This window comes from Neopelma chrysocephalum, unplaced genomic scaffold, assembly GCF_003984885.1.
Source record: "Neopelma chrysocephalum unplaced genomic scaffold, ASM398488v2 Primary Assembly neopelma1_24, whole genome shotgun sequence".
NCBI lineage: Eukaryota > Metazoa > Chordata > Aves > Passeriformes > Pipridae > Neopelma > Neopelma chrysocephalum.
Genome location: NW_020897693.1, coordinates 41,229,712 through 41,248,041, shown reverse-complemented (window position 1 = coordinate 41,248,041; position 18,330 = coordinate 41,229,712). Strand labels below are relative to the sequence as shown.

At 37.3% G+C, this 18,330-nt stretch overlaps 1 protein-coding gene across 3 annotated transcripts; it reads left to right on the top strand.

Moving 5' to 3' along the window:
* The first annotated feature begins 516 nt into the window (after positions 1 to 516).
* Positions 517 to 18,147, top strand: ATXN3 (ataxin 3). Of its 3 annotated transcripts, none has more exons than XM_027673634.1 (11): positions 517 to 627; positions 4,040 to 4,204; positions 4,725 to 4,769; positions 6,101 to 6,186; positions 6,597 to 6,663; positions 8,977 to 9,064; positions 9,338 to 9,470; positions 10,574 to 10,749; positions 11,175 to 11,298; positions 12,049 to 12,137; positions 12,783 to 18,147. In XM_027673634.1, the coding sequence occupies exons 1-11, from the start codon at positions 604 to 606 to the stop codon at positions 12,875 to 12,877; spliced, it is 1,092 nt and encodes a 363-aa protein (XP_027529435.1). In that variant the 5' UTR covers positions 517 to 603; the 3' UTR covers positions 12,878 to 18,147. The 3 variants fall into 3 exon arrangements, with proteins under 3 accessions (XP_027529435.1, XP_027529443.1, XP_027529450.1); XM_027673642.1 differs by lacking the exon at positions 517 to 627 and adding an exon at positions 857 to 1,056; XM_027673649.1 differs by lacking the exon at positions 517 to 627 and adding an exon at positions 861 to 981.
* Positions 18,148 to 18,330: the final 183 nt, after the last annotated feature.

Below are 18,330 nucleotides of genomic sequence, written 5' to 3'. Positions count from 1 at the left end.
TATCTGTATGGTATGGAATCCGTGTATTAAAATGGATTTTATATGGCCAGCTGCCTGGCACCTTCCATCAGCAGCGGCTCATCCCCTAATTTATGAACTAGCCATCAAGGGAATACTTCACATAGACCCAGAATGTGGGTTGGCAGTTACTTGGGTTTTTTAATTGAATGTGGACAAGTTTCTTTTCGGATTTCCTCTGTAGGCTTCTTTAGAACAGTGGCAAGTGGGTACTGGGGCTTTGAGACGGGAATGGGAAGGTGTGAGGGATGGGCAGCTGGTGAGCACAAGGAACCGGCGGCGCTGAGCCCTGGGACATAGGGGGAGCAGGCGTTCCCGGGGCAGCAGGGGATCGAGGTTCCCGGAGGCCCGGGGCGGTGTAGGACACGCCAATGGATGGGCGGGACGGGCGGTGCATGTGGGCCTCCCGCCGCGCGGGGGCGCTCGTGGCCCGTGACCCGCCCGCCGGCCTCCCGCCCGGCAGGGGGCGCCCCCGCGGCGGCGGGGAGGGCACGGCGGGCCGTGCGCGGATGGGCGGTGGCGCGGGGCGCCGTGATTGGGCGGTCGGGTCACGTGGGGCGGGGGCTGCGGGCTGGCTCAGTAAACATGGAGTCGATCTTCCACGAGCGGGTGAGTGCGGGACGGAGCGGGGGCCGGGTGGGACCCGCTACCTCCGCACGGCCGGGCTGGACACACCGCCCGCGGCTGTGTGTGAGTGAGTAGCTGCCGGGCTGGGCGCCGGGCAGCTCCCTGTGCCCCCTGCCCGGCACCTTCCGGTGGCAGCGGCTCGTCCCCTCCGCTCTATGGGGACCCGCGGCCCTCCCGCGCGGCGGTGCCGGTGCCTGGGCCCGTTCTGGCTGGACCGTACCGGTTCTGCGGTAAAGGGAATGTCGTTACTGCAGATCAGAATGAGTCAGGGCTGACCCCCATCGGCCCCTTTGGCGCGGGGACCGCCCTTCTGGGGGCTGTAGAAATGGACCTCAGGTGCTGGAAGGTGCGGGCTGCACCTGCTTGTGTTTCTTGAGGGAGAGCTCCCATGGCTAAAAAATGAGTCTGAAGGTGAGCGGGGCTGTCTCTGTGCCCTCAGACCCATCTCTTCACCGAGCCTGGCTTGTCTGAGGTTGTGTAGTGAGCAGGAAGAGAGAGAACTGTTAAAGAAATCCTGATTCATATACTGTGCTTCTGTGTGCTGATGAATAGTATTTCCTGTTGTGGATGAGAAATGCTTCTATGAACTGCTGGGATTTTTCTAGGTTCCCAAATATGAACTTCTCCTGTTTAAATGCTGTTCAAATATAATTGTCTTTTTTCATGTACTTTGCCAGTGTCTCTTCAGCTTTATTGTGTTAATCTTCACACTAGTTCTGTTACATTGTTCTCATGTGTAATGGTTGGTTTATTTAGGAAATTAAACAAAACAGTGGTATAACTTCCTTAAAAAAATAAAACTACTGGTCTGAAGTACATAGAAACTGAGGAGTGTTCTTTAAAACTCGGTTTGGGTTGCAAAATTTGGCAAGTGCTGTGGTGTTAAGCAGCTGCTGTTCAGAGGATAAGTGTTGGATTTCAGCCATTATGGCCCCTGCTACAATGACCTTGAGTTTCAGTCCAGATTTGAAGATAGTTTAAGAGAAGTGTACCCTTCTCTTATCTATCCTTCCCTATCACATAATGAAATGATAACTTTTCTTAATGACTAAGTTGTTTTCTAGTTTAATAACAAAACTCTGCTGAAATTGAAGTGACAGAGCATAATACATTCAAAGTTACAAGATGATAGTATTTTTTAGTTGCTACAGGTTTTGGGGAAGGGGAAGTGTACAATCTTGGGTCTCCCACATGTGAAACATAACTGCTCCCTGGTTAGTTACCCAGTTAAAAAGTTCCACCTTAATGCCTGTTTTAAATTGGAATACCTCATGTTTTCATCCTGTTATTCTATGGAAAATGTAACTGAATCTCTGCCTTTTTTTCTTAAGGGGTATTTCCCCCCCTGCCGTTAACTGCTGTCAATATACTTTGAAGTGCTGCATATACAGGCACGTTTGAATCTGCACACCTCAGGTGTTTCCATCAAAAGGCAGGAGAAACATGGTATTTATAAAGGAAATTTAACAAAATAAGGAAGTAAGCAATGCGTCACTTTTAAGACTGAGATGACAGCTGCAGAAAGTAGGATTTAAGGATGGTGCTTCAGGAGCCCCCATCTTAGAAGTTTGTCCTTTCCTTAATAAGATATGTGATTGAGAAGACTGAAAGCAGGGCAGCAGTTTGTATCAGGAGAGGTTTCAACAGGAGGATTTCAGGTTAGGGGAAGTGAAATGTTCTCTGCACAAAACAACAGAAGTTGATGTCTGTAAAAATCGTATGATCGGTTTTCTGCATTTTGCACTTGATATGTATAACATTTCCATATGAAAATTAAGGTTTATTATTTTTAAGCTAAAACTGTACAAATACAGAAAAGTCCTTTTAGTGAAATTAAGATGTAAGTCTGTAGAACAACTAATTTTTAGAGGTATTTTGTTATGTCTAATGGAGAAACCTGTGATTGTTGGGCAGGTTCTGCTGTTACAGTTTGTCATATGACCAGCAGTAGGGATGTGGTCCAGAGGGACAGGAGCTGGTGTTCAGTCTTGAGTTTCTTGTTACAGGAGGGGCGTGAGCCAAGAGGAGGTTTCTGGATTTCATTGAAGCCTGGCTGTACAGCCAGTCTGGTTTTAATAACTCATTGCTCAATTAAGTGATGAAGCCCTTGGAAGATTCTGTAATCTGGAGTAAAGGGAAATTTCGAGGATTCTCCTTCAAGGGAGATCATGAGAGTGTTCTACGTGGGATTTGTGTGAAGCTTTCATGGAAGTTTAAAGAATATTCCTCAGAGGCATTCTCTTGTATTCTCAGTTTCTATGTGTCTGGCATGAGGGAGGGGTGTTCTGTATTTTTGTTAAGGGGTTCTGGTTTTATTCTTAATAGAGGACATGGACATTAGAGTTCTTAATGTAAATAAAAGTGAAGAGTGATTAAAGAGAAAAGCAGGATTTTAAAACTGATGCTACTTGTCTTGCACTTGGAGTTTAGTTATTTGTAAAAAGAGAAAGGTTGCTTTTGCATGCGAAACTCTAATTTGGTTGTTTTGTGTTGTTTTGTTGGGTTTTTTTTGACATGGCAGTAATTTATCTGCACGTAGGAAAATAATGGAGCCTGACACGCATTCATTCCAATTAGATATTTTTTATTTTGTCCTACAAAATCATGACTGACACTTCTAATTGACTTACTTTAAATTTGTGTTGACATTCTAAAAATGTTACATTACATTTCTATTATCTGCAATGCACTGGATATGTAATAAAGTATCTAAAACATTTTTTATTTAAATGGTTTATCAACAAAATATATTTTCATTGTTTAATATGCTGAATTCAAGAAGTTTTTTTCTTGTCCTCTCGTCATTGTCATCAGGGTTCTAGAACTAGTGGAGCTTCTTTTACCTACTTCCTATATATAAATTTCACAGAGAAAATGAGCTTTACTGCTCCTCCAGCTCCAAATCACTTCCTCAGCGATAATGCAGAGAGCAGATTTCAACAGCCACACCTGTCAGGGAAGAAAAGTTAAAAAAGAATGAGTGCCTGTTAACAGAAAACATTAGTTACTGAGAAGTAGAAATCTAAACTGTTTTGTTTTCATGTGGTGGTGATTTGGAAGAGGACAGAATCCATTGGTTGCAGAGTCCCTGTGTGATTCAGTTGGATCATTGGCAATTTTTATGGTGTTTTCAAAAACATTTTATACATGAAATTAATTTCCTTTGAGGAAAGTGTGCCTGTTCATTTTTTGTTTGGTTGGTTTTTTCCATAAAGTTGATGGGAGGGTTGTATTCTATAGCTTGCAGTGTAATACCTTCAAGGAATACGCGGTATTCTGGATGAGTAGGGAGGGCAGAAAGTTTGCCAGAATGAAATGGTTGAGTCATTTTGCAGAGTTTATGTAAACCTGATTTTCTTGTTGTCTTTGGTATTTTATTCTCTTCCAATATTAGCAAGAAGGCTCATTGTGTGCTCAACACTGTCTGAATAATTTGCTGCAAGGGGAATACTTTAGTCCTGTGGAGTTATCCTCTATTGCACAGCAGTTGGATGAGGAAGAAAGGATGAGAATGGCAGAGGGAGGAGTATCTAGCGAAGAATATAGAACATTTTTACAGGTAAAATCATCTTAATTTGGGGTTGCTTGTATTTGCCTGAAATGTAATATTGTTTAGCACAGACCTGCTGTTTTTGCTAAGCTGGACATGGTTCATTTTCTAGTGCTGAAAGCTCTTAAATTTATAGTCCTTTTCATTCATGCATCTTAGATTTGGGATTTTCAAATGTTATTAGCACAATAATTCTACAGAAAGCTACATTCATCTTACAAGTAGGAAAGGTCAAAGATGGCAAGGAGGATCGGTGATTAGCCTTTTGTTTTTGTAATCCAGTGTCAGATAGGAACAGAAGTGCCCATGCCTGTCTGCCCTTTAAGCACTGAGCATTTCTAATTTAAAGGTTTGAGTTTTAAATTAATATGCCTATTTGGGGCATTGTAATCAGCCTTACCCACAAGGACATAACAAGTTGTTGCTTTAATAATATGCAGTTACATTTATTTTCAAAACTCAATTATTTTTGACCTTGTATGCTTACACCATTTTTCTCTTTTCTCCCTCCCAATCTCACATTGAGCAGCAGCCTTCTGTAAATATGGATGATAGTGGATTCTTCTCAATTCAAGTAAGCACAGCTCTCTTCTTACACAATTTTCTGTTTATGCAGTATATGTTCTCTCATATAATTTAAATGGCATTGAGCTTTTTCGTCTAGTTGCCAATTTATGGGCTTAATGGGATTAAGTGCTGGACTTCCAAATCTTCAGAGTGTTTTCCATTAAGAGCAGTGACTTGCAGTTCTTCAGTTCATGGGCCCTTAAACACATAGAAGCATGGAACTGTGAAATGACACCTGCTGGCAATGAGCTTGATTTCTAAGCTGCTTCTTATGGGCACTTTAGGTGTAAACATTGGCTCCCATGGACAACAGGTGGAAAAGCAGAATTGAGATTGCTTTCTCAAATGATAGACTCTAAAGCTCTTGACAGCGATTACAGGGTTATCACAGTGATCTGCAGAAAGCATCTGCATTCCAGTTTTTATAACTCACTCCAGATGCTTCAGAGCTGGTTTTATTATTTTTCTGTTTGGTTGGGTTTTTTTAAGGGCCGTAGTGGAAAAGTAATCAATAATAAATACTTTAACCAGAAAAACAATAAAAAAGGTTTTGAACACCAAACTGGGGCTTGTGTCTAGACTAGAGCTGTAGGCAATGCTTTGCACCTTTGGCTGTCTCCCAGGCTTTCAGAGGTGTTTTTCCATGTTACAGAATCCCTCAAGAGCCTGTCTTCATTATGGTAAGACAGGGCTGTTTTTCTGTTCAGTGAAAAACCATTTAGTTTGGCTTTCCTTGTCTTCTTGATTGTGTTGCTTCAGTATAGAAGCTGAAAAAAATATGCTTCCCCATTCTACTTTTTTGTCCTGTCATTGCTTTTCTCACTTGCTGCACAGTTGGCTTTCTGAAAGCAAGTTGAATTGTTAATTTAAAATTTCTTAAAGCATTATTTCGTGTAGCCTTAAAGAGTTACTGTAAAAGAGTTTGTGCTCAGTTCAGTGCCTGATTGATCCCATGACAATCCAGTAGTACAGAATTTCCAATAGTTACTGTGGAGAAAGATTGAGTTTGTACTGGGGAGGGAGGGCAGAGCAGTGCATTGAGAGCAGAGATGACAACTACTCAAATGTGTGTGGGAGGTGAAGTTACAGCTTTGTTTTTGATTTAACACATCTCAGTTAAATCCTAGTTTTGTTACTTTCCCTTAGATAAGGTGTAAGTGTTATGTTTGCATGCAAGTTCATGACAGCTGCATTTTACATAATGTGATTCCTAGGTTTCCTTTCTATGTTTTGAAATCTAAGTTTTACAAAAACAGTGTAGTTGTTTATAGTAGCTAAGGTGGTTGCATTGCTCAAATTTTGATGGTTTGACTCATGAAAGGTCCTATTTTTTGACAGGTTATAAGCAATGCCTTGAAAGTGTGGGGTTTAGAACTAATCCTCTTCAACAGCCCAGAGTATCAGAGGCTTGGGATCGACCCTATGTAAGACTTCTTTAGCACCCTGCTTTCATTTTACTGTAAAAAATACTTAATTTATGATTTAAATCCTTTAAAATTACCATTTCAAACTCTGTTGCATTCTGATGTTTGTATTATCCCTTGGGGTTTTGTTTTATTTTTTTGGGGGGTACATATGAGCATCTGTCCTCTGTGCCTTCATGATGTCTTAGTATCTCTGATATCACAGGTATATGGAAATTTCAGTGATGTTGACAACTTCCTAAATGTTATAAAAGCAGTTTAAGTATTCTGTAATGTAGCATCAACAGTTGTATTCCTGAAATTTTATTATATAAATTTGAATCAGTGGTTGCAAAGAACTTAAGCATTAACCTGTATTCTGATTTTAGAGTATTTAATTTTATTTATACCTTTTGTTTTTCTTTTTACAGAAATGAAAAATCATTTATTTGTAATTATAAGGAACACTGGTTTACAGTTCGAAAGTTAGGAAAACAGGTGACTGTCTTTTTTTATTTAAATATTGACTTCAGAATGGGTGTGGAAAAGTGGTTGCGAGTAGATCATGTGTTGGCCTTTTGCAAGCTTTTGCTGCAGTTTGCTTTAATAGTATGCCATATTAAAAAAAAATAATTAAATGTTTGTTTTATCACAAAAATGCCAGGCAGCTCATTATAACTGGTAGCCTGGGGAAAGACCAGCAATTCCCTAGTGAACCTGTCCTTTAGGGAGATGCAGCTCTGGTAGAAGCTCTGTGATATTTAAGCTAGGTTGTTGGGTTTTTTTCTGTGTGAAAAATAGCAGAAAAAATTGTATGGGGGAGGAGCAGGGAGTCCTAGACAAGGATTAGGATCCCTATAGAATGCAAACTTTATTTTAATGAACTACATTATTGACAAGAGGTATAAGAAAAAATTCAAAGTTCAAATGAATTAATATTTATAATTGCTAGTATTTAAGAGTATCCTTTAGAATGAGGTTGGGGAAAGTAGAATCACAACTTTGTACTATTTCGGAAAACTTTATGAAAGAATTGTATTCTAATCAGGAAATAGTTATTGAAGGTAAGGGATGGCCATACAAATATTATCTGGTACATATATAATAATAAATATCCACGTCCCTTGCAACATCAATGCAGCATCTCATTTCAGTGGCCAGTCATCCTTCTGGATCATACTTCATAAGCTTTTATGCAACATAAGCTGGTTTGGTGTTTTTTTTTTTTCAGGTGGCTTTTTTCATAGAAAATGTTAATGGAAAACAGCCTTTAGATTCTGTAATAGTGGGGCAGGAGTCTCTTTGCCCATTTGGATCATTTTTGCAAGTGCTGACTACCTATGTTGTCATCCAGATTAAAAAAAAATAGAGAAAAATTACCTATGAGAAAGCAAACTAAAGCAGAACAGTAGAGTTCAGTTTAAAAGTATGGCTAATGCTTATAGGCAATTTTTGTTTATTTGATATCAAAAAGGATGGTCTCTTAAAATTATGGGAATGCTCCTTATTATATATACAGCCATATTGGGTGGAATTTTGTGAGAGAGCATTCTAACCTGAAACATCCTAAGTTGGAGGGGGTATATGTTTTGCTTGTAACCATATGAAGACAACACTGGATAATGAAAAAAGATAGAGAAAATTGGTTGACTTGGATTTATTTAACCTGCTTCTCTTCTGTTACAGTTAAAGCAAAATTAGTTTACCAAAAGTTTCTCCTCCATATTCCCTTTTAAAAGTTTCTGTAGTCTGTACATCGTATTTTTTTCGTAACTTTTTATTCCCCAGTTCTACACTGTTGGTCTTCTTACTCTTTCCCAGTGGCAAAGGGTGTTTTTGGCTAATTAAGTATTGCCAGACAGAGTGGTAGATAGTCACTTATAGTATGAGTCTGGCTGCAGGTGTATGACTGCATATGTGGAAGTTTGGTTAGATCAATGCATTTTTTGTGAGAATGAAGATGGAATTCTCTTTCTGCTATCTCAAATGGTGCTTCCTGGTTAAAATTAGATAATATTGAATGAGTAAGGTGTTAAAAAAGATTCTTCGGTTTCATTGCAATATATGTGGGGGTTTAAGGGTAGAATATTTTATTGCCCATGTCGAATATATTTTCTGTCTAGAAGTTTTATATAATATTGTTTCTCTCTTGAAGTATTATAAATTACTAGTTATCTTCTTCGGGAAACTAGAAATGATCTGTGTATATTTATATCAAGTGTCCCCTGTTGTAATACAGTGCTATACTGTCAGCATATTAAATCTGAGTTAATTGTTCTTAATTTTTAAATTTAAAAATAATCTCAGGGGTAAACAATAGTTTCCCGCATCACCAGCTATTAAAGGCAGAATGTTTAATGAAAGTATTTAATGGAAATAATTTAACATATATTTACGGTATCTATTAATTTCCTAACACACAGCATTAACTTATGAAGGGTTTCTTACTTCATTAGTCTAGCTTTAAAAGTAGGATTAAGCAGAATTTTACAGTGATGCCTGAAATAAATCAAAATACAATGGTAGAAGAATTTATCTGTTTTAATCTGTTTGCCTGGTACCAGTATTCAGTAATGGGAGAGAGCATGCAGTAATTTCCACTCTTCAGATCTCCTGTTAGCTGAAGAGTATTTGAAGATAACCTTTAGCAGTATAGGTATTGTGCTTCAAAAGAATTTTATTTGATAATTTATGTTACTAGATTTATTTGGATATTCCATCATAGAAAATTACCACAATGTACAGAAATGAATTATTGAGTAATCTTTATGCTAATTTGTCTTCTCAACCTCTTTTTTTCTTTAATTACAGTGGTTTAACTTGAACTCTCTCTTGATGGGTCCAGAACTAATATCAGACACATATCTTGCACTTTTCTTGGCTCAATTACAGCAGGAAGGTAATAGAAACTTGCAGATGTTAAATAGTAACTTGCAGATGTTAAATGTCATTAATTAAAAGTAGGTAGTAATTATTATTTCTTAGAACTTACGCATTCAGTCAACTACCCTTAGTTTTAGGATTGAAATAGTGAAATAACTCAAGTCTTTATAGTGAAAGGTAGAGTCTTACGTTGTAATAAATGGCACATCATTGTGTTCCATGTAGTGTGCATTTTAGAGTGTTTATATCTGCACCTTAATGCCATGGACTTATGATTTCTTTTTCTCAGGTTATTCCATATTTGTAGTAAAAGGAGACCTGCCAGACTGTGAGGCTGATCAGCTACTGCAGATGATTCGGGTACAGCAGATGCAGAGACCAAAACTAATTGGAGAAGAGGCAGCACAGTCAAGAGATCAGAGGTAAGGTAAATAGAGATTTCATTTTATTAATGTTCAGTATGATTGGTTTCCATGATTAATGCCACATGGAGACAACCCCCTTGAATAATCAGAATTACCTTTAGTGCATCGTTTACTGCTTTTGCACACAGTAAGAGCAAGTTGGTAGACAAGAAATGGTTTATTTTTAAATGGTGTATTTTTAAGTGGGTAAAAACTGCCTTAATAAGGATTTGAGTTTTCCCATGTGCATAAGGATATTATAGTGCAGATTTTTAACTTCGTGATTAAAATGTGTTAGCAAATCCTACCAAACTACGGTGAATAGTAATTAACCTGTAATTAAGACTAGCTTGTGCATTCTGTCATAAGTAGAAAACAACAAGAAACTCAAATGTGAATTTCACATCATATAAATCATACACCATTTTCTTTTGGAATAATTTCATTCCAGTGTTGTGGTGCTGCTCAGTTTTCATGCATTTTGCTAATATAAAACATCCTTGAAAACGTATAAAGTACTACTTCTGCAATAATTTTATTAAATTTTCATAGTGAATAAATTGCATATTGATAAAAAGGGTTAAGATTTTTCAGAGGAATTCATTATTATTTCTTCCCCTTTGTAAAGTTAAACTGGTGTTGTAAATTGATGGAATAATTGGCAGCAACGTGGAAAGTGTGTACAGTTTACAGAGGATCTTTTGCTTTAGTGTGGTCTTCAAAGCTTCCTGAGAAGGAGACCACATACTCTATTTTCTGCTGTTGTAACTGTTTAAATAGCAGTAGGTTTGAACAGCATGTATTATGGCTTTTTGTAGGATTATAATTTCTGAAGATTTTCCTATCTAACAGCTTCTTGTCAACATGTGCATGACTTTAGAGTCGCAGTGTGCTGTGAATGAGTGTTTAAGGTTGCTTTACAGCTGCTTGCAGCTCTTTTGTGCTTTTTCATGTAGAAAGTAAAATACTTGTTTATGTAACAGACTTTCACAATAGAAACATTTTTTCTAAAGTTAAAAAACCCCAGAGTTAAATCAGCAGAAAATAGTAATTTTAAACCTCACTCTAAAATATAATATAACTTCTGTCTGAATTTTGCTGTAAACATGTGAATTTCACAGGCTACCCAGAAGTGATGTGGACCAAGCAATAGAAGTTAACCATCCTTTTGATGGAACAGGCATGTTAGATGAAGATGAAGAGAATTTTCAGAGAGCCCTGGCTCTAAGTAGGCAGGAAATTGATATGGAGGATGAAGAAGCTGATCTTCGCAGAGCCATTCAGCTCAGCATGCAAGGTGCAGTGTTCATCTAAATTTCTCTGCTAGTGTTTGTGTTGCTTATGCTTTAGGCAGCTACTGGAATCAGTTTGTCAGGCACTTTCCAGCATGCATCAAGCTCTCTGGAAAGATTGGGTTTGAGGCATGGAAGGGTGATCCAGAATTTCCTGTAGCTATCTTTGTTCTGCTTTTTGAAAAGTTATAACTTTCACGTTCCATTGATCATTAGGAAGGAAGAACAAATTGGCTAAGGGTGGCAGGAGGGAAGGGAAACAGTCCTAAGGTGAGGAGGAGAGACAGTACCAAGGGAAGTTGGTCTAGGTGCTTATTTCTCCAACAAGTTTCTTTCTTCCTCTCAAGTTTGAAGACATTTCTTAAGTTGTATGTCATTTACTAACTTCATTTTACTGTAATGAGTAGGATATGGCATGTTCTGGTTTTAGGTAGTCGTCGAAGTGAGGTCTCAGGCTCATTACCGCAGAACGTTCCTCAGTCGTCTCACAGCAGTCAGACAGAATCCCTTTCTTCAGAAGAACTGCGAAGGAGAAGACAAGCGTATTTTGAAAAGTAAAGTATTTGTTAGAAAACTGCATGTGGAAGTACATGTCATATTTTTCAGTGCTTTTGGGGTGTGGATGGATTTCTTACCGAGGTCCAGCTTGACTTTTCTCTCTTAACATGATTTCTTAACAGTACCTAAATTTTACTATTCTCAGGTGGTTCCAATGAAGAAACCTGTAAATAAGAGGGGGTTTGTTACTAATGCAACAGCAGTCTTGTGAAGAAAGAAAATACACATGCTATAGAAGTATTTTAAATGAAATCCTATACATTTCTGTAATTATCTTCCTGACAAAAAATACTACTTCTTTAAGACTTTGCTTCTGGTAGTGATGCTTCTCATGTGCATCATGTGAAAGCACTGTAGATATTTTATGTTGCTGTTATGGTGTACTTTCTTAATACATAGCTGTGTTATTGTTGTAGCTTTTCCTTATCTGTCTTCTAGTGATGGAGGAAATAAAGACCAGGGAGAAATACTATGGATGGGAGGAGTTAGACTTCGCGGGGTAGGATAACAATGCAGAACTTCCCAATGGTGGGAAAATAGTAATGTGGCTTGGACTATAATATTGTGAAGATAGGTGTCTGAAGGTTAGCAGGGTGAAATGATGCAAGAGATTTTAAGTACAGAGATTTGATTGTACCAAACAGCTTCTACCTCTGATTCTTGGCCTTCCTTACAATGAAATGAACTTGACTCAAGTGTCATACTGGTGTTAATCTTAGTCTCTTACAAATTTATGACACTTTCAGACAGCAACAACAGCTACAGCAGCAAGATCAGATGCCAAACCTACATGATAAGGCAACTCTTAGTTCAAGCACTCAAGAAGCTGACCCAGGTATTGTTTTTTGCAGTTACATCCAACACTGAAATATTTGTCTTTTTCCCCTTTGTGTTGTGCTGTTTCCTAACCTTCCATGTCTGCCAACTTCCTCACTCCAGCAGCCATTCAGACTGTCACAGCCATTACTTTTTTGGCAGTGAAGGAAAGGATCGCTTTCCTGAAAAGCCTGTTCCTCTTTGAATCTCAAAATCCTGTTTCAAAGTGAAGAGCATTGCTATTAGATCACTTGAGTTCTGGCTTTGCTTTTTGTTGTTTTGTTTGTCTTCAGCATTACAAATTGGAATCCTTGACAGGATTTGTGCCAATTATTTGTTTCCTAAATTACTTTTAAAGTTGTATGACCACTTGGGTTAATATCTGACAAAATTACTGGAACCAGTTTTCAGTAGAACATAAACGTAGACCTTACCAGTATTAGGTATTGGTGATCCAAAATTGATGTGTATTATGTGTTACAAACAGACTGTTGTCGGTGGAAAACTAAGTTCACAATGTTCAATGATTTTAAAAACAAAACCAACTTTTTGGGTGGGGTGGGAAAAGGTGGGTGTGGACAAAAGGAACAACAAAAGTATTTAACTACAGTTAAGAACTAGCTCTGTGAATTTATTACAGCTTATACACATTTATTGTCTTTAGGAGGTGATATGAGTGAAGAAGACATGCTTCAAGCAGCCATGAATATGTCTCTGGAATCTGTTAAAAACCACTTGAATTCAGAAGAGGAGAAATGACATAATTTTTTTCCCCTCTTATTGTCAAAACGCTAAGTCTCCATTAAAATTCTACTGTGTGAATGTTGCACAAGCAGGGTTCATTTCAGAGTTCTGGAAGCAGGAATGAAAGGGGGGCTGCTGGAGGTCAGAGTTTAGAGGGAATCGGCAAATATGAAAAAGATCACACTAATTTAGAAAACTGTAGCACTCCTACTACCAAACATCTGCTCAAAGTAGTAGTGTTAAAATTACTGAACTATTCACATGAACAAAGTCAGGCGAGAATAGCATCTGTAACTTACATATAAAAAGCAAGTTTAAATTGTTTTGAAGAATTCTGTAGAATATATAAATGGTGCCAAAACCAGCATCTACTGATTTCCTTCAGTACTAATGGAAAAAGAGATACAAGTAATAAGTTGTGCTCATAAATTATTATGTTCCTTTTAATAAATCACTCTAAAATGGGGAAAATAATTAAGTTCTGTTAATCTTAAATTTATTTTGTGAGCTCTGAGTTGATTAGAACAGGGTGCTAATAACGCCAAGGTGATGGGTTCAATCCCTGTATGGGCCATTCACTTTAGGAGGTGGATTTGAGGATCCTTGTGGGTCCCTTCCAACTCAGAATATTCTGTGATTCTGAATGACTTAATATCAACTTTCTGATCCTGCTGTCCACTTTTGAAATGACCCATTCTGTGGGAGAAACAAGAATCCATAAATTTCATACTTACAATTAAAGATAAAATCTTTAGTGGATTGTTGATTATAATGTTACTCATGAATCTTTCAGTGATTTCTGACTTCCTAGCACTTTCTGGTTTTACTTTTAATTCTAACTGTAAAATTTTAGATCCATTTTGGTTTTTGGCAGATAACTTGCCTTATTTGGTTTGGTGAGGTTTTTTATAAATTTTTGTTTGTTATGTTCTTTCTTGTTAAGCCACTGTCTTTACTACAAAAGTAGCACACAATCAATTGGATTGAACAGGTTTTCTTTTCTACCTCTTCCAGAGTCTTTTTTTTCCCCTTCTTCAAGCTCAAACCTTCATTTTGGCCTTTCAGTATGAAAGAGCTGTAACTGAATCTAGGAGAAAGGAGGAGGGGATATAGGTGCCATAAAGTCAGTGCCACACACAAGGTGCATTCCTGCAATCTGAAATGACCCCTGTGCAAGTAGCTCTTTTAAGAATGAATATTTATGCCTGTGTGGATGTTCTTTCTGAAATGCTTTTTATGAGTGTCTGTCAGAATGTTGCAGTTTTTTCAGGAATGGCCTTTATTCACGCACCTTACAAATTTTTATCATGCTGTTTCTGATCCTGAGAAAAATTGGGGAGCAAAGTATGTGAGATATCTTATGCTATTGGTTGTAAGACATTTGTTTTGATATCCAGGATGAATGTGTAAAAGGGTGACCAAACCTGGCTTGGAACTTCAGTGCAACAAAAGAGATATGTTTCATTTTCCTAAATGGTGCTTGAAATACAAATTCTGTTTACATATAAATTATATGGAAATATGTTGTAGATAGAGTATATAAGCTGTAGTCCAATTAAAGCATTAACAGTTAGCACAGGCATTCTAAGAATCATTCAAAGATAACCCCAAATTTCTTTATCAAAATATTCTTAAGTTACATCATTGCACAAAAGTAACATTTAATTAAAATTAGTATGAAATGAATAGTAGCTAGATGGAAATATACATTCAGCATCAAGTAGTACTGTACATGAAAGGGCTCTTACCTCTCAGTAAAGATTTGTTTACAGCAATGGTTTCCTGATAGCTTAGGCTATTATTATATTATACATAACTGGGCTAAATTCTGTTTTCCTTACGTATGTGCTGAATTTTCACCAATGTCACCAGAATCAGGTATGTGTAAGACAATATGGATTTTGACATGAGACTTTTAAAAAACTGATTTTTGTCTTTTTAAAATAATTCTATTATACGCATTATAATTATTTGTAATGTCTCAAATTAATATAGTTAAACAATGGCTTTAAAAGTACATGTATGCATATGCCATTTTGAAATGCTGTATTTTTCAGGATATACTTTTCTGCTTTCAGTTTAAAATTTCTATTAAACTGAAAGCAGGAAAGGTATCTCTAAAGCACTGAATTATTTCTTTGCTCATCTGTACATTAATTGCGGCTTTAATTTCCCTTTTTTTGTTGTGCCATAAACTGATTCTGAAATAAGACTAATTTTTATAAATAGGTATAGACTGGCAATCTGATGCCAATACTTGGACCTTGGACCTTTTATCCTCTATTATAAGAATATAATAAAAATGTAATATTTCTATAACTCTAGCAGCCCTGGATTAAAAAAAAAATCTAAGCCCCTTGAATGGCATTAACTGTAACCCAGGCTGAATACATGTTTTTATAATCTCTGAAACATGGAGGTTTGCCTTTGAACTTTAATGTCACATTGTAAGTCACTTCATCACCCAAATCTTTTAATATGGAAGGAATATAAAGTAACGATGCCTGAAAAGCGCAACTGAGAGAGTCATTACAGGGCTGATGACATTCCTTTCTGTGTAGAAATATTGTCATTCAACAAATACCAGTTTGATTTTCAGCGGAATGTCAAGTTTAATGATGAAGGCATATCTGTCTAGTCAAGCAGTTGAGAGAGCAGTTTAAGCTCATCTGTTAATTCTGAGTCCTGTCACTGGAAAAGACCTGCAAGAGACCAACCATTAACCCAGCACTGCCAAGTCCTCCACTAAACTTAATGTCCCTAAGTACCACATCCACACCTCTTCTAAAAAGCTCCAGGAATGGGGGCTGAACCACTTACTTGTGCAGCCTGTTCCAATGCTGGACAACCCTTTCAGTGAAGAAATATTTCCTGATACCCAAACTAAACCGCCACTGGTGCAGCTTGAGGCTCTTTCCTCTCAAGTTGTCACTTGTAACGTGGGAGATAAGACTGCAACCATCTCACTACAGCCTCCTTCCAGGAGTTGTAGAGAGTGACAAGATCTCCTCTGTGCCTCTCCATTGCACAAGGAAAAGAATAATAGTAATTGCTGACAGTACATATTTTATAACTCAGGCCTCAACTTCACCTGCCAAGAAGCGGTCAATAAAACAGTGATGTCATTTTTTGGTGTGCATTCTTTCAGTGATAAACAGTTCTCACTGTGGCTTAACTATGCTTATGTTTACTAATTTAGAGCCTACTCCCAGTGTTATCTACTCTGTCATGTTGAAGGGTTGGGGTTTTTTCCCACGTTATAGCTTTAGGCCAAAGTCCATTCTAAGGGAGCAGACATAGATTTTTTTTTTTAATTATGATATAATATTTGAGGGAATTTCAGGCTTCATTCATCCAACAGTTTTACTGTTTTGCAGTAAAGGGTCCATGTGACATAATTTATGGTTTGCTGACAGTAGAAATCAGGGGGAATGAGTAATACTTACGTTAAATATGTTCCAGAATTAGTTCTGTAAGTGTAATTCTATAAACTGCTTTCACGGTCTTATGAGGGCAGGAGGAGAAAGAGTTGTAATGCAGTCATGCTTGCATGCAATTCTTGTTAGGCACAGCAGGTATGAATATGAGTTGCTTAAATGCTTACATTTTTCTAGACTTGAAACTAATCTAATATCTGACTTGCTTACTCCAACATTTGGGCTCCCGATACCCTTCAGAGAACTTCAGCAAGTTTAAATTTAATTTTCAGCCAAGGTACACATCTTACTTTTCATACTTTATTACTTTGCAGACTGCTTAAAAATAACCAATACAAATTTAAATCTATGATGTGTTTTAATGTTGGGCTATTGTTTCTATTACAGACTTACAAAGTGGTAGGGGGGTAAAATGGCTTCTGCAGGTGTCTAGTAAACAATTCTGTTTCTGTATCTCAGACAAATACTATCATTTGCAAGCTGCTTTGTTTTATTACAAAACTGACAGGCTTTTAAAAATGAACAAGAACATGTTACAGTTTTAAAACGTATGTGAAATTTTCTAAAATTAATTACTCTTTCAAATAATGATGAAAACATCCAAATGGTGTGCTTTGTACTGAAAAACCCAGTAGAGGGGGATGGGATAGGAGAACTCTAGAACTCAGACTTATACAGAAATAGTATTGTGCAATTCATGTTACCAGCATGTCACTTTTAAAGGAATCAAAGTAGGAATCCAAGGAAAAGAAAAATTGATGTGGAAACTGTCTTCAAGGGCGTAGACAGAAAATTTTGTTGTGCACTTAGTAAGCCATTACTGTCTTGCATAAAAACAAATTTAACTCCTGGTAAATCTTGATAGTTACTCACAAATCATTACCCTAAAAAAAGAGGAAAGAAAGTCTAACCAGTAATACGTATATACCTGTTCCCTCCCCACACAGAATCAGTTGTTCAAGTGAGAATACTACTCGATACATTCAAAGTTGCTAGATCCAAATATTTAGTTCTTCAGTTTCAAGGTGGTTGTAGCTTTGTGTTATATCCAGGTTTTCATCTTAAAAGCATGAGCTGTTTTGCAATAAACCTTTTTAACCTGTATACACACATTTTGCCTTATTTGCATTTCAGACATGGAGGGAATGCTGTAGTATTTAACCTGCCATAGTCATCTCCTTCCCCAATCACTGTTCTTCAGAAAGTTAGTACATGTGACTTTTCAACTGCTTTTACCAAATCAAAATACTTTCACTTTATTTTCTTTGTTAAGAAAAGCAAATAATTGTAACTACACTTTGCTTTTAATCCCCTCCGTCCTCAGTATAGCCACTGTGGGAATTCAGGAGGGGACTTATAAAAGAGTTTGAACAGAAAGGGATGTAATATTTAAATGCCACTGTGCAAAAAAAAAAGAGAGAAAAACCTTGATACTGTCTTTAAAGCATGCAAGCATTGATAAAATTTTATTTTTTGCTACATGAAATCCCCTGTGTACAAATCAGTGTAGAGGATTTTGTAAGGGATTAATTTTTTTCATCTCTTGCCTAATAGTTGTGTATTTTAGAAATCTTATTTCAGTAATAGTTTTTTTTTTTTTTGGTCAAGACTCTGTTTTCAGTATCATGTCCTTGGCTCTGGATTCCTGTATAATTTTTGTCTATTTTGTGTATATAAAGCATAGAATACTGAAAAGATTAAAAAGGGAAAGTGGAAATGCTTTGTCATTGTTTTGACTGGAAAATGGCAGCGCTGTTCGATATTTTGAAAATGCTCTCCAAATAGGCATGAATATATATGGTTGTATTTGATATCACTTTTTTAAATAAATATGATTATAGCTTCTAATGTTTCTCACTTGACTCATGTATTTGTATACTTGCTTTCCCTTATATGCTGATTGGGCACAGGATCATCAAACATTGAAATTTCATCTCAGGTATCAGTGGGCTTTGCACCACATGTGTGTATGCACATCAGCAGAGAGGTAGTTTTCTGTTGCCCGTAACTGACATTTCATCATCTCTGATG

What these genes read in the sequence shown, in the direction of transcription:
- ATXN3 (XM_027673634.1), top strand. Translation starts at nt 604, where the DNA reads ATGGAGTCGATCTTCCACGAGCGG. An exon ending in GTGGATTCTTCTCAATTCAA is followed by an intron (nt 4,770 to 6,100) that starts GTAAGCACAGCT and finishes ATTTTTTGACAG; the next exon opens with GTTATAAGCAATGCCTTGAA. An exon ending in GGCTCAATTACAGCAGGAAG is followed by an intron (nt 9,065 to 9,337) that starts GTAATAGAAACT and finishes TCTTTTTCTCAG; the next exon opens with GTTATTCCATATTTGTAGTA.